The 13,029-nt window shown below is 37.7% G+C and overlaps 1 protein-coding gene across 7 annotated transcripts in view; it reads left to right on the top strand.

Annotated features, from left to right (window-relative positions):
• The window catches only part of LOC134933410 (protocadherin gamma-C5-like), a 688,451-nt gene that overhangs the window by 162,241 nt on the left and 513,181 nt on the right, over positions 1 to 13,029 (top strand). Inside the window, exon 1 of one of the 7 annotated variants that reach the window (XM_063928606.1) lies at positions 9,465 to 11,931. The exons of the other annotated variants lie outside the window; for them this stretch is intronic. Within the exon in view, the coding sequence (XP_063784676.1) occupies positions 9,544 to 11,931 (2,388 nt within the window). The 5' untranslated portion in view covers positions 9,465 to 9,543. Of the gene's footprint in view, positions 1 to 9,464; positions 11,932 to 13,029 lie in introns of those variants that run through there. 7 annotated transcript variants of the gene reach the window in all.

The following is a 13,029-nucleotide window of genomic DNA, read 5'->3' as shown; positions in this document are numbered from 1 at the left end:
AAATGGATGTCAATCCTAATATATGTCCACTACAAATCACAGGTGTTTCAGCTTTGATAGCTTTCTTCTATATACAGTATGTTCAAACCTTCACTTTTATTTTTTACGATCCTCCAATGCAGATGTAATTAGATTATATGGCTTTTCCCCACTGAGTTGAATCTTCTTACACATACTTATAGGAAGTCTAATGTTATTGAATGCAACAATTCAGCTACATTCTGGGGCTGTTTGTAACCCTTGGAAATAATGTATGTCTTAAATTCTAAGAGTGAGCTTTATCAAAGGTTAGAGAGTGGTAAAGTGCCAAACAATCAGCTCCTGTGTTTTTACCAGCTGTGTTGGGAAATTAAAGTTAGTAGCTGATTGGTTAATAATTTCTCTATCTCCACTTTATCTTTCTACAAGCTTTAAAAAAATTCCCACTAAATGTACTGTTTATATTTCACCTTACCAATTTGGAAACTATTCAAATCTTCACTGTACTGTAGCAGTTGAAGAGAGAAGTTGTTTGTGTTATTGTAAATAAGTATTTAGGGTACTCTTGCTGACTTCCGTGGAAGGTGGAAGAGCAAACAGAAGATAAAAACTAATATTAATATACAGGTTGAGTATCCCATATCCAAATATTCCGAAATACGGAATATTCCGAAATACGGACTTTTTTGAGTGAGAGTGAGATAGTGAAACCTTTGTTTTTTGATGGCTCAATGTACACAAACTTTGTTTAATACACAAAGTTATTAATAATATTGTATTAAATGACCTTCAGGCTGTGTATATAAGGTGTATATGAAACATAAATGAATTGTGTGAATGTAGACACACTTTGTTTAATGCACAAAGTTATAAAAAATATTGGCTAAAATTACTTTCAGGCTGTGTGTATAAGGTGTATATGTAACATAAATGCATTCTGTGCTTAGATTTAGGTCCCATCACCATGATATCTCATTATGGTATCTAATTATTCCAAAATACGGAAAAATCCGATATCCAAAATACCTCTGGTCCCAAGTATTTTGGATAAGGGATACTCAACCTGTATTTGCAAATTCTAAATATATATGTATTGTTTTTTTCAATATATTCAGTATATCGCAATGTTCTCACTTTTTTTAATTTAAGTTTCTCTTCCATGTGTATCAAGTTTATTATGTTAGAATATACATCAAAGTCTTTATCTCTCATTTCTGTTTATAGATATTCTTTCTAACAGTTATCTATATACTTTTCAGTAAATGTGTTTTCACTTTGAATAATTTTCATCCACTGTATCAGTAATAAAAAATTGAAGTTACTAAACATTAGTCACCATTTGACACTGCAACACAAAGTAATGTAACAATAATGTTGATATTGGGTAGGGTTGTGATTGATATAGTTACAGTACACTGAGACATTAGTAAAAATTCCATTGGTCAGTAAAAACTATAAACTAATCAGTAATTAGTCCTACAGAAGACAACTCTACATCTACAACAGTTGTCTTAGATTCTACCTGTCACTTTCCTGGCTACAGTCGATCCTGTCCTGACAACTCTGAACTCTCTATTTGAGAACGTTCTTTACTAATAGACCCAAAATGGAGTTGTGACTGTCAGGCAAAGTAGCAAAAAAAGTGCTTCCCAAACATAATATTTTGCACTATGACAAGGTAGGCACTGCCTCATCTGCCTACCATGTCAGCACATTTTTGATCAAAACTCACCAAATTTCCAGCAGTATATACTGCAGACCCTTTGTATAATGCCCACATGAACCCACAAGTTTATATATGGATGTATAAATCTGGCCTCATTGCACGTCACTGAGTCCCACTTGTCATCACTTTTATCCTGAGTCTTGGAAAGTTTGGGCTATTGAGAGAAGGTAGCATGGGCACCTACCATTAGTGAAAGCAACAGTTCAAAGCTTTTTTTTTATAGGGGAGTGGATCACTTTGGAAGCACGACAGTATGTACACCTCTGTGGATGTGATAATGTGACATAGTAGTGTCCATTTGTGTAAAAAGCTAATTAAAACTGAGTCAGTGGGAAAGCTGGCTAAAACCAAAAACTCTAATATCTCTAAAAAAATAAATAATGAAATTTAGAAGTTCTAATAAACAAAATAGTCCTATGTTAATAAATAGGCAAAACTATAAACCCACATAGTTATTTGGTGGCTTGGATATGGAAATTCAAATTCTATCTTCTTACTATAGTACATAAACATAATAAAAGTATAATGTGTGTAATATGCTATTATTTTTTAAGGTACATTTTATTTTGGTTTAAAAATACTTACAAACCTTAAACCTATAGTTTTTTTGTTATGTATTGTTTTGTAGTGGTTTTATATCTGGTGCTATTGCTCACATTTTCTCTGGAATCACTGTGGTGGTTTGTGTTCTGATGCAATTTTTTTCTGAAACTTTGTTCCTTTTTTGATGCACATGATATGCCAATAACACACTTATGACACTGAGTGATGTTAGTAGCATTTTAAAATATTTGAGGAACTGTATGGTGTTACTGTCAGTTGGCATACAGTATATCACACTTAGAGAACGGAGGCCATTTCATATGTCTATAGTGACATAAAATTCTGAATAGTATGCTGAATGAAGCAGCAAGGACAGGTGGAGGTGTTTCTATGGTAACTGCTTGACCTGTGGGGTTGCTGAGAAATCAGGTGATGAGAGGGGCTTAGCCCGCATGAGGGGAGGATTGATTAAGTTCTACCTCTTTTCCTCACGAAAAATTGACCCACCCGCCCTATGGTGAGTTATTATTGGTGTCGGCTTCGCAGGTTGGGACATCCTGAAATTGTGGCTGTAGTTGAAAAAGGGTTTATAGGTGCTCAGGAGATGAGAAGGTGGTGGAGTTTGATACATTATGGGGCCAGAGTACCATCGGACCAGATGGGCTTCGGTCTCCGGTGGAGTGGGTAGACACCTGAGCACCTTTTGGTTTGGAGTTGGGGAATACCTTGAGTGGAGAGTTGGCCACGGTATCCCCGGTAAAGATTAATCAACACAAGGAGTGTCAAATGGCCCCATATTGCCCCTTGTTATGCAATGGAGGCAGGGCTGAAATTGGGCCCTGGCCTCTTCGTGTGGTTTGAAACTTAAAAGTCATTTGGGTCAGCCACAATGAAAATGGTTAAAGCTTAGATTAAATAGGGACTTGATTTAAATAGGCCATCCCTCCTTGCCACCATACCATTGTTTAATAATAAAGCTGACATTTTTATTTGCCAAAATAATTTCTGTTGTCTGTGTCAGTTATTTCTTTAGAGTATGTATTTAGTATGCATATGAATGAAGGATAGTCTACGATAGGCATTTTATTAGCATAAGGCTGAAATATCTACAAGAGAAAGTGTTGGACCATAATTTGCGCAGTTATGTGTTGCTTTTTTTTAATGAATATCATGATTAGTGTTTGTCCACAGTACATTCACTACAGGCAACCCCACTTTATACCCTCACATAAATTTGAACTGTATATTGCAAACCAATATATTTATTTGTCTGCTTGGAGTTGATATTTTTTATTGTTTATTTTTGGAGTTTCAAGCCAGTTGTCCAAATAATTATATGCACAAATAAAATGCACTCCTTGTTCTCTAGGCAATAGTAAATCTTACTCAAACTGTACATTTCAATAAATAAATAAATAAATGAATAATAATTTGAAACACAAAATTTTTTTAAATTTTATGGGGGTAGCCTATTACCCATGGTAATTTGCCATACAAAAAATTGGCTTATCATGATAAAAGCCTGATGGTCAATTTGGGCTATCCATTTAGAGCCCATTTTTTTTTGTGGGAAATTACCATGTATATCGCAAAAACACATAGGGGTGAATTTACTAAACTCCATGTTTGCCCGCGTTGGCAAACACGGAAGTGTTTGGGCATTTTTTAAATCATGGAAATTTACTAAAGAATGAACATGGGAGTGTTTGTTCAAATAGAAGTACAAAATGTGGGTGTATAGTGATATACAATCAAATACACCATCGGCCAAATTCGGATGCAATTTCCATACACAACACTGAAACACAGGAATTAACCTAGAATCATTTTTGCAAACACACCCATGAATTAGTCAAACTTGGATCAAAATGCACTTTTTAAAGTCCCCCTCAGCAGCATGTTCAGAGAAGCCTGCACAGATTAGTGAGGTCTGTGCAGGAATTTCTGTGTAAATATGTAAATAAATAACCAGCCCCATGCTCTTTAAACTGGTCTTGGCTTCAAAAATATAGGGAAAAAAGACGTAGGGGTCCTTCATATTTTTTAAATCAGCACTGGGATCCACTAACCAAGGAGGTAATGCAACGGGATCAGTACTAAATGCCGCCGGGATTCCGTCCGGCGGCATCTTGACCGCATCCCAATGCGACAGCCAGGGGACACACTTATATTGGTTCCCTGGCCATAACCTTAACCCCCTAACTAGTCAGTCCTGGCTGGGGTTTCCAGGGGACAGGGGACCCCCAATAAAGTGCCCCTCCCTCCAGGCACCCATGGCCAGGACTGAAGCCTGGGGCAATCCTGGCACCCCTGGGTGCTGAGTTGATAGTCAAGTTTTTGTAAAAAATAGAATATTGTCTTTTTATAGGAGGGACTACAGGTCCCTGCAAGCCTCCCACACATGCTAGTACTTGGAGAACTAGAAGTACCAGCATGCTGGGCATTAAGTGCCCGCTCATACCTATAGTCCCTATGTTAAAGAAATATTTTAAAAAAACATAACCATCACACTATGATAGTATAACTTTAACAAGCACTCTTTCAGACTCAGACTCATACATACTCACCTACAATCCCTATAGTTATTTACATCCTCTTCTACATGTAGCATGCACATAACCTGTACAACAAAATGTCCATACTCACCTCTTTCAAGTGTAGATCATATCCTCTTTGGTCCAAGTAGGCAGGTATCCAAGGGGTTAAAAAAACAACAAACAAAAAACCTGCCACACATGGACATGTGGAAGTGTATGTGTAGAGGAGCCACCAGCCAATCAGAGGGTGCCACTGTAAAAGCTGTCCCAGATTGGCTTTGAGCAGCTGGACTGTCAATCAAACCCACACCCATAGACTTTAATGGTTGGAATCCTCCATTGAAGTCTTTGGTGAAAACCACTACATTGGAATGGAAATTAGTGATGGCATTTTTTTTAAATCCCTGATAAGCGCTGGCATCAGGACTAATAGGATAGCCCCTGGCAAGTCAGTTAGCCGCAGTAAATTACCACGGCTCATTGGATACTGCCCTATGCATTTAATGGTGCCATAATCATAATAAAATTAAAATACTTAATTAATAAAACTTATTTAAGTATGTGAAAATATTCTTTTATTTTTGTAACTCTAAAGGCAGGGAAATGTAAGGTCAGCAGAACAATTACATTTTCTCATTAATGTATATTAAAATCTGTTCTAATCTTTTAATTAGAGTAAGACATAACTACTTAAAGATGAACTTTAACACAATTATTGGGATCCGGTATTATATTGTCAAACTATTTTAAATAATGTGTGAAAGTTGTAAAATACAAACTATATTTGAGAATCAAATCTAAATTATACGTTTAAAGGGGTTGGGTATGTGTGACCGGCAGTCAGGAGACCACCGGTCACAATACCGATGACAGGATCCTGGCTGTTACATGGGGGGTCGAGCACAACAAAGTCCCTTGCGGGCTTGCTGCTGTGGGCTCGGTGGCTCATTTGCCACAGGTACTATTCCCACTCTATGGGTGTTATGGAAATCCATGAGTGGTAATAGTTCCTGCTGGTCGCCATGCCGACCGGCGGGATTTTCAGATGCCGGTATCCCGACGTGGTATTGTGACCAGTGGTCTCCTGACCGCCAGTCACATAGCCGCATCCCGTTTAAAGGAAACTTTTTTTTGTTGAAACCAGCAACATAATGATTACAACTTAAAATAAACATTTGTTGTACTAAGCAGGGTTACCCTTTATCTTCCAACATATTCACCCTCTGCAAGTCTGCATGGATGCCCAAACTGCAGCTATTAGGATTAAACCTGATGTTATGAGGTCACAGTTGGTGGCACTACCAATAAACAGGCATAATTCGATGATAATTTACTGGCAATAGTTTACAATCCAATTACCTCCCTAACCGTCTTTCTCATTATTTTCACCTTTTTAGTTTATTTTCTAACTTTAAAATAAATCTTTGTAAGTCTATTGGTTAAACCTAACCTTCCCCTCTCATATTGTTGTTGCTCTCCAAATTTTCCCCCCATATATTTGTAATCCCTCCCACTTGAAATATCTCACAGTTATGATTTCCAGATAGGTTAAAGACATCTTTACATTGAACTGTCCCTGCTTCAGAAGACTAAGTAAGATCTTTTGGGCTCTTTGGGTGTCATGACTGGGTAGGAATAACATCAATGAATGTCCTCCATTTCCACTCAGTGTTCCCGCCTTATTTTTCTATTTTATAGTGTACAATTTCCCATGGGTCTCTCCAGGGGTTCTCTGGCTCTCTGGAGTAGTGGTGACTTACTACAGGTTGGTCAGTTGATGGTTGGGGGGGACATGTGATGCCTTTACTGCAATTTAAGTGTGACTGGGAAACCTGCTTCAGTAATATGGTCCTAGAACCAAATTTGACACTATATTCACACAAAAGCAACAGTTCTGTTTTGCGCCAGGCACTGACCCCCTTTGAATTTTCTTGTGCATCCAGCCCATCAGAGTCACATATAGTTTCCCAGACATATAAACTCTTAAGCTGGTTACACACTAGATGATATGATCCATGAGTGACATAATCAGTGTTTGCCCTTGAACTCCCGGGCACACAAGATAGTGCATACACACTGAACAATATTGCTAACGACATCATACAGTGACATCATCCTGCCACATCCCCGAACATGCAGTTTCTGATGATATCAGATTCACATGCATATTCGGATGATAGGCGATATCATTAACGATCAACAAGAAGACAGGTTATGTTTTACCTTCTTCTTGCACTGAGGATATCAAACAACATTTGGCCTTATTTGGATGGTAAAGAAACAGTTACGACAACTGAGCACATCATTAACTCATCACATCCATATATTTGTAATCCCTCCCACTTGAAATATCTCACAGTTATGATTTCTAGATAGGTTAAGGACATCTTTACATTGAACTTTCCCTGTTTCAGAAGACTAAGTAAGTTCTTTCAGGATCTTTGGTTGTCATGGCTGGGTAGGAATAACATCAATGAATGTCATCCATTTCCTCTCAGTGTTTCCTCCTTACTTTTCTATTATTTCACTTACAATTTCCACTGGGTCTCTCAAGGGGTTCTCTTGCTCTCTGGAGTGGTGGTGACTTGCTATAATTTGGCCAGTTGATGGTTGGGGGGGACATGTGATGCCTTTACTTAAATTCAGGTGTGACTGGGTATACCTGCCTCAGAAATATGGTCCTATATCCAAATTTAACACTATAGTCACACAAAACCAACGGTTCTGTTTTGCGCCAGGCACTGACCCCCTTTGAATCTTGGGGTGCATCCAGGTCCTCTGAGTCACATCTAGTTTCCCAGATATATGAACTCTTAAGCTGTGTACAAACTAGATGATATGCCCCATGAGCGATCTCATCAGTGTTTGCTCTTGAACTCCCGGGCAAACAAGTGCATACAAACTGAATGATATTGCTAATGACATCATACAGTGACATCATCCTGCCACATCCCCGAACTTGCAATTTCTGATGATATCATCAGATCGACCTGCATATTCGGATGATAGGTGATGTCGTTAATGACCTGTGGAAACGCACATTGTTGACGATGTTGTGCATACACACTGGATAATTGTCATAACAATGTGTCATTATCGTCCACATTGTTAAAAAAATTGTCTACTGTGTACCCAGCTTTAGATGCTGCCTTATACAGTGATCTTCTTGCTTTAATCAAGGCCTGGCACCACAATTGTATCTTTAGGCTGGAGGAGTCCTAATAAATCAAACTCTTTGTATTCACTCACACTAGCTCCCAGAGTACCTCAGTGCTAGAGATGCATTATACATTTCTTTGCCATTGGTACCACAACCCAAATATTTGACACAATATGTTCCTGTCAGTACCTAATCAATGTTGGTGCTGCAGACAACACCCTGATGCCCCATTTCACATTTAGTGGCCTTGTCCAGGTATTGCTGCCTTCTGGCAGCAGGTTATTTCTATCTCAAAGACTCTCTTGGGACCGGACATCCTGACTACTGCACCTTTGAATGTTGGCTATTTAATTATTTGCTAATGCCTGTTTCAATTTAAATATCTAAAAAAGACATTGCTCAAGCACCTGAACAATGCTGCAAGGGTAGTGATCCTGGTTCATCGGAGGTCTGTCATGCTACAGAGGTGTCACTGAATGGTTCCACCGCATCAACCAATACATGGACAAAAGGACATAACACTATCCTCTCTGGATAGATATGCTCAGTTTATCTCCATGTGGTATTAATGGCTTGATTACAAAATCTCCCCAGAATATCATACATTCGTAGCTAGCACATAGACTCCCATGCTTTTTCCTTTTCCCTTCTCATCCTCGTTAATACCATTTTTCCTAACCCATTAGAATAAGTTTTTTTTTGTTGCTCTGATTGTCCCTAAATGTTTAATAAAAATTGATTAAAAAAAAAGAAATTGATATTTGTATAAGTGTGTGCAAGGTAATAATAACATATAGCCCTACAATCATATTCCTGATGACTGGTCATAGTGTATGGAAACTCCTCTAGATTCTTTGTTCTTTATACAGTATATATAAATCAAAGACGAGCAAAGGTAGAAAAGTTTACAATAACAAAAAATCCTCAATAAAGAAGAATATATCAGGTGCTCCCAATTAGACACAAATATTAAAATACACCTATAGATTACCAATAGCTGCTCTCATATGGTGTTCTGAACACCCAATAAACCAAAGCTAATATTGTCTAAAATGTATAAACAACTAAGAGAGCGCTCTCTTAATTGTTTATACATTTTAGACAATATTAGCAAAGGTAGAAGAGTGTCTTTTGCACTTTTCTGATTTATTTGCTTATCTTTTTTATTGTATGCTGCAAGAAAGTGTAAATACATTATACTATTAAAATTTATTTTAAATACATAATAAGTAAACACAAAACAAACTGTATGTGATACTTCATCAATTACATTGAAGATATATCTTGCAGTATTTGAAAATTATTGTTTTTTTTTAAATAAAATTTGAAATCAAATATATATTTCCAAACTATGAATTGTAAAGTTCAAATGTACTGTACTACCTAAAATCATCCTCATGGTGGTGCCATTGCCTAACAAGGCAGAGAAGCTGGCTGTACAATTTGAGGAAGTAGGGATTTTTGTAATACTCAGACACTGCAGATCAGCAAGAAAACAGGTTTTGTTTTACCTTCTTCTTGCACTGAGGATATCAAACAACGTTTGGCCTTATTTGGATGGTAAAAAAAACAATTACAGCAACTCAGCACATCATTATATGGAGGACATGGCTTGGCAAGTAATATTTTTCTCCTTTTGTTTCTATACTGTGGCTGCTTCTAATCAGTTTCACTACTCAATTCTAGAAGAGATGAAGCTGAATTCTGTAATAGGGAACGTTGCAGAGGATTTGGGATTGAACAGTAATGAACTGGAAATGAGAAAACTAAGGATTGTTTCCCAGAACATGAATTATTTCAACATCAGCTTAAAAAATGGCAATTTATATGTCAGTGACAGGATAGACAGGGAAGAGATTTGTGGATCAGAGCAGAGCTGCTTTCTGGATCTTGAGATTTTGGCTGAAAATCCTGTGAATGTTTATACAGTTAAAATTGAAATTCAGGATATAAATGATAACTCACCAAATTTTTCTAAGAATACTTTCAATATAGGAATCAGTGAATCTGCTTTGCCAGGAGCACATTTTATTTTGGGAAATGCACGAGATCCAGATGTAGGAACTAATTCTTTACAGTCATATAATCTTAGTCCTAATTCACATTTCACATTGGTAGATAAATCTGAGTCTGGAATACAATATCCAGAACTGCTTTTAGTGCAGCCTCTAGATCGTGAAAAACAACAAAAGTATGACATTATTTTAACTGCTTTGGATGGAGGCAAACCTTTGAAAACTGGAACTGCAATAATTAAGATTGTGGTCCAGGATGTTAATGATAATTATCCAGCATTCAGTCAAAAATCTTATAAAGTCAATTTAAATGAGAACTTACCAATTGGTTTTCTAGTTCTTCATCTAAATGCCAGTGATAGAGATGAAGGTTCCAATTCGGAGATTACATATTCATTTAGTCACATTCCTGAAAATGCTTGTCAAGTCTTTAATATAGATCCTGAAACTGGTGTCATTAAAACTATAGGAGAACTGGACTTTGAAACAATGCAAAGTTATGAGATGGTGGTGGAAGCAGCAGATGGTGGTGGCTTAATGGGGCAATGTACGGTATTGATACAGATCATGGATGTAAATGACAATGCACCTGAGATAATGCTTACATCACTGTCTACACCAATTCCAGAGGATTCTGCACCCGGTACACTTGTCGCATTAATTAATGTCAAGGATATGGATTCTGGAAAAAATGGGGCTGTGAGTTGTCAAATAGTATATACACTAGCGCTTAAATTAATGCCATCCTCCAATAATTACTACAAGCTAGAAACTGCTAGTCCTCTGGACAGAGAAACAAATTCTACTTATAATATAACAATTATAGCTGAAGATGAAGGATCTCCGCCAATGGTAACTAAGAAAATGATATTTATAACCATTTCAGATGTGAATGATAATCCACCGGTCTTTGATAAACCAATGTATGTATCCTACATTCCAGAGCACACCCCAGCAGGAACTTCAGTACATAAAATCCAGGCATCAGACCCAGATGACAAAGAAAATGCTCATATAGTATATTCTATTATTAATACAAATATTGATAACATTCCAGTGTCATCATTCATCTCCATAAATTCTATGACTGGGGTGATTTATGCTCAGAGATCATTTGACTATGAACAGCTGCGGGAATTTCAGTTCCAGGTAATGGCTAAAGACAGCGGATCTCCTCCTTTAAGCAGTAATGTCACAGTGAGGATATGTATAATAGATAAGAATGACAATGCTCCTAAGATTCTCTATCCATCCCCAGACACTGAGGAACCAGCATTATTTGAGTTTATTCCTCACTCTGCTGAGAAAGGTTATCTAGTGACCAAAGTGATTGCTGTGGATTCTGACTCTGGACACAATGCCTGGCTCTCCTATCACTTACTACAAGTTCCTGATCCATCTTTGTTTACCATTGACCAACACACTGGTGAGATCAGGATAGGACGAGACCTTCCAGGCATAGAATCTTTGAGACAAAAGATTGTGGTTCTGGTGAAGGATAATGGAGTACCCTCTCTGTCAGCTACAGTCACTTTGAACATGGTTGTTGCTGAAAACTTTCAACAATTTGAGCCAGAGGTAAAACGTCAAACTCACAATTCAGATTCTCCATCCAATGTAACATTTTATCTAGTAATAGCCACAGCCCTTATATCTATTTTATTTATTGTGGCAGTGTTGTATTCAATCATTTTTAAATGCCACAAAACAAATACTCCAACATCTTTTGAGGCTCTGAGCAGAAATGTGTATCCTCAGTTCACCTTGGGATGTCCTTCTGAGATCAGTGATGGGAGCTTACCTTATCCATTCTCCTACGATGTGTGTGTGACCCTCGACTCAATGCAGAATGAAATTGCCTATCTGAAACCAGTGCAGAATGTCCCCACAGACAATATCATTGACACAGATGATTCTGCTGTTGGATCTGAATCTACAAAAGCCAATTTGTCTGCCAGCAGCATTATACAGGTATGAACAAATCTTAAATTGAACAAGCATTACTATTTATTGTTACTTAGATTGGTATTGTTGCAGTACTATACCTAATTAATATAATTAATATCACTAATTTCTGTTACATTTATTATGTAAAAAAAATATTTTGACGAAAGTCCTGTTCTATGTGATGGTTAAAGAAAATAATGGATTTTTTGAAGCTGCAGGTATGTTGCAGACTGAAAATGATTGTCAGCCATAATATATGTTTCAATTACTGTATATTAGGTTTTTTTCAGTATTCTAAGTAATTGGGCTAGATGTAATAGGTAGCGATTTTGGAAAACGTCCAATTTTTACAACAAAATTGCACATTTTCCGCAAAGCACAAATGTAATAGGGTGCGGTTTTGCACAAAATCGCATGCTTTCAGCCTCTCAAAAAATTGCAAGGTAAAAATCGCATCCAGATGTTTTCCCTACTGAAAACAAGCAATACCGCAAATGTAATAGGGTGTGATGGTGTAAATCACACACCAAATATTACCAAAAATCGCACAAAAAATAGAACAGTTTGTGAATGGCAAGTTTGACAGAAGCATGCACAGATCAGTGAAATAGGTGCATGATTCTGTCTGTAAAATGAAAGAAAGAGTTGAAAATTAAAAAAAAAAGACACTTCGGTCCCCCCACAAGCATAACCAGCCCCGGGCTCTTTGAGATGGTCCTGGTTGCTAAAATAGAGGAAAAAAATGTGTAGGGGATATTTTAACAACCGTCACCGGGCTCTTGGACTGGTCCTGGTTCCAAAAATATGGTGTGAAAAAGATGTAGGGGTCCTCTGTATTTTTGGAACCAGCACTGGCCTCCACTAGCCAGGAAGGTAATGCCACAGTCGGGGGACACTTTTATACAGGTCCCTACAGCCGCATCATCACCCCCCCAACTAGTCACCCCTGGCTGGGGTTCCCTGGGGGAGTGGGGACCCCTATATTAAAGGGTCCCCCCCTCCAGGCACCCAAGGGACAGGGAGTAAACCCAGGGCGGTCACCTGTGGATGGTGGGCTGATAGCCATTAATTGTGTTATTTTTTTTTTAAATATTGTCTTTTGCTGTGGAACTACTGGTCCCA

Source organism: Pseudophryne corroboree, chromosome 6 (genome assembly GCF_028390025.1).
Source record: "Pseudophryne corroboree isolate aPseCor3 chromosome 6, aPseCor3.hap2, whole genome shotgun sequence".
Taxonomy (NCBI): Eukaryota; Metazoa; Chordata; class Amphibia; order Anura; family Myobatrachidae; genus Pseudophryne; species Pseudophryne corroboree.
This window is presented reverse-complemented; position numbering and strand designations above follow the sequence as displayed.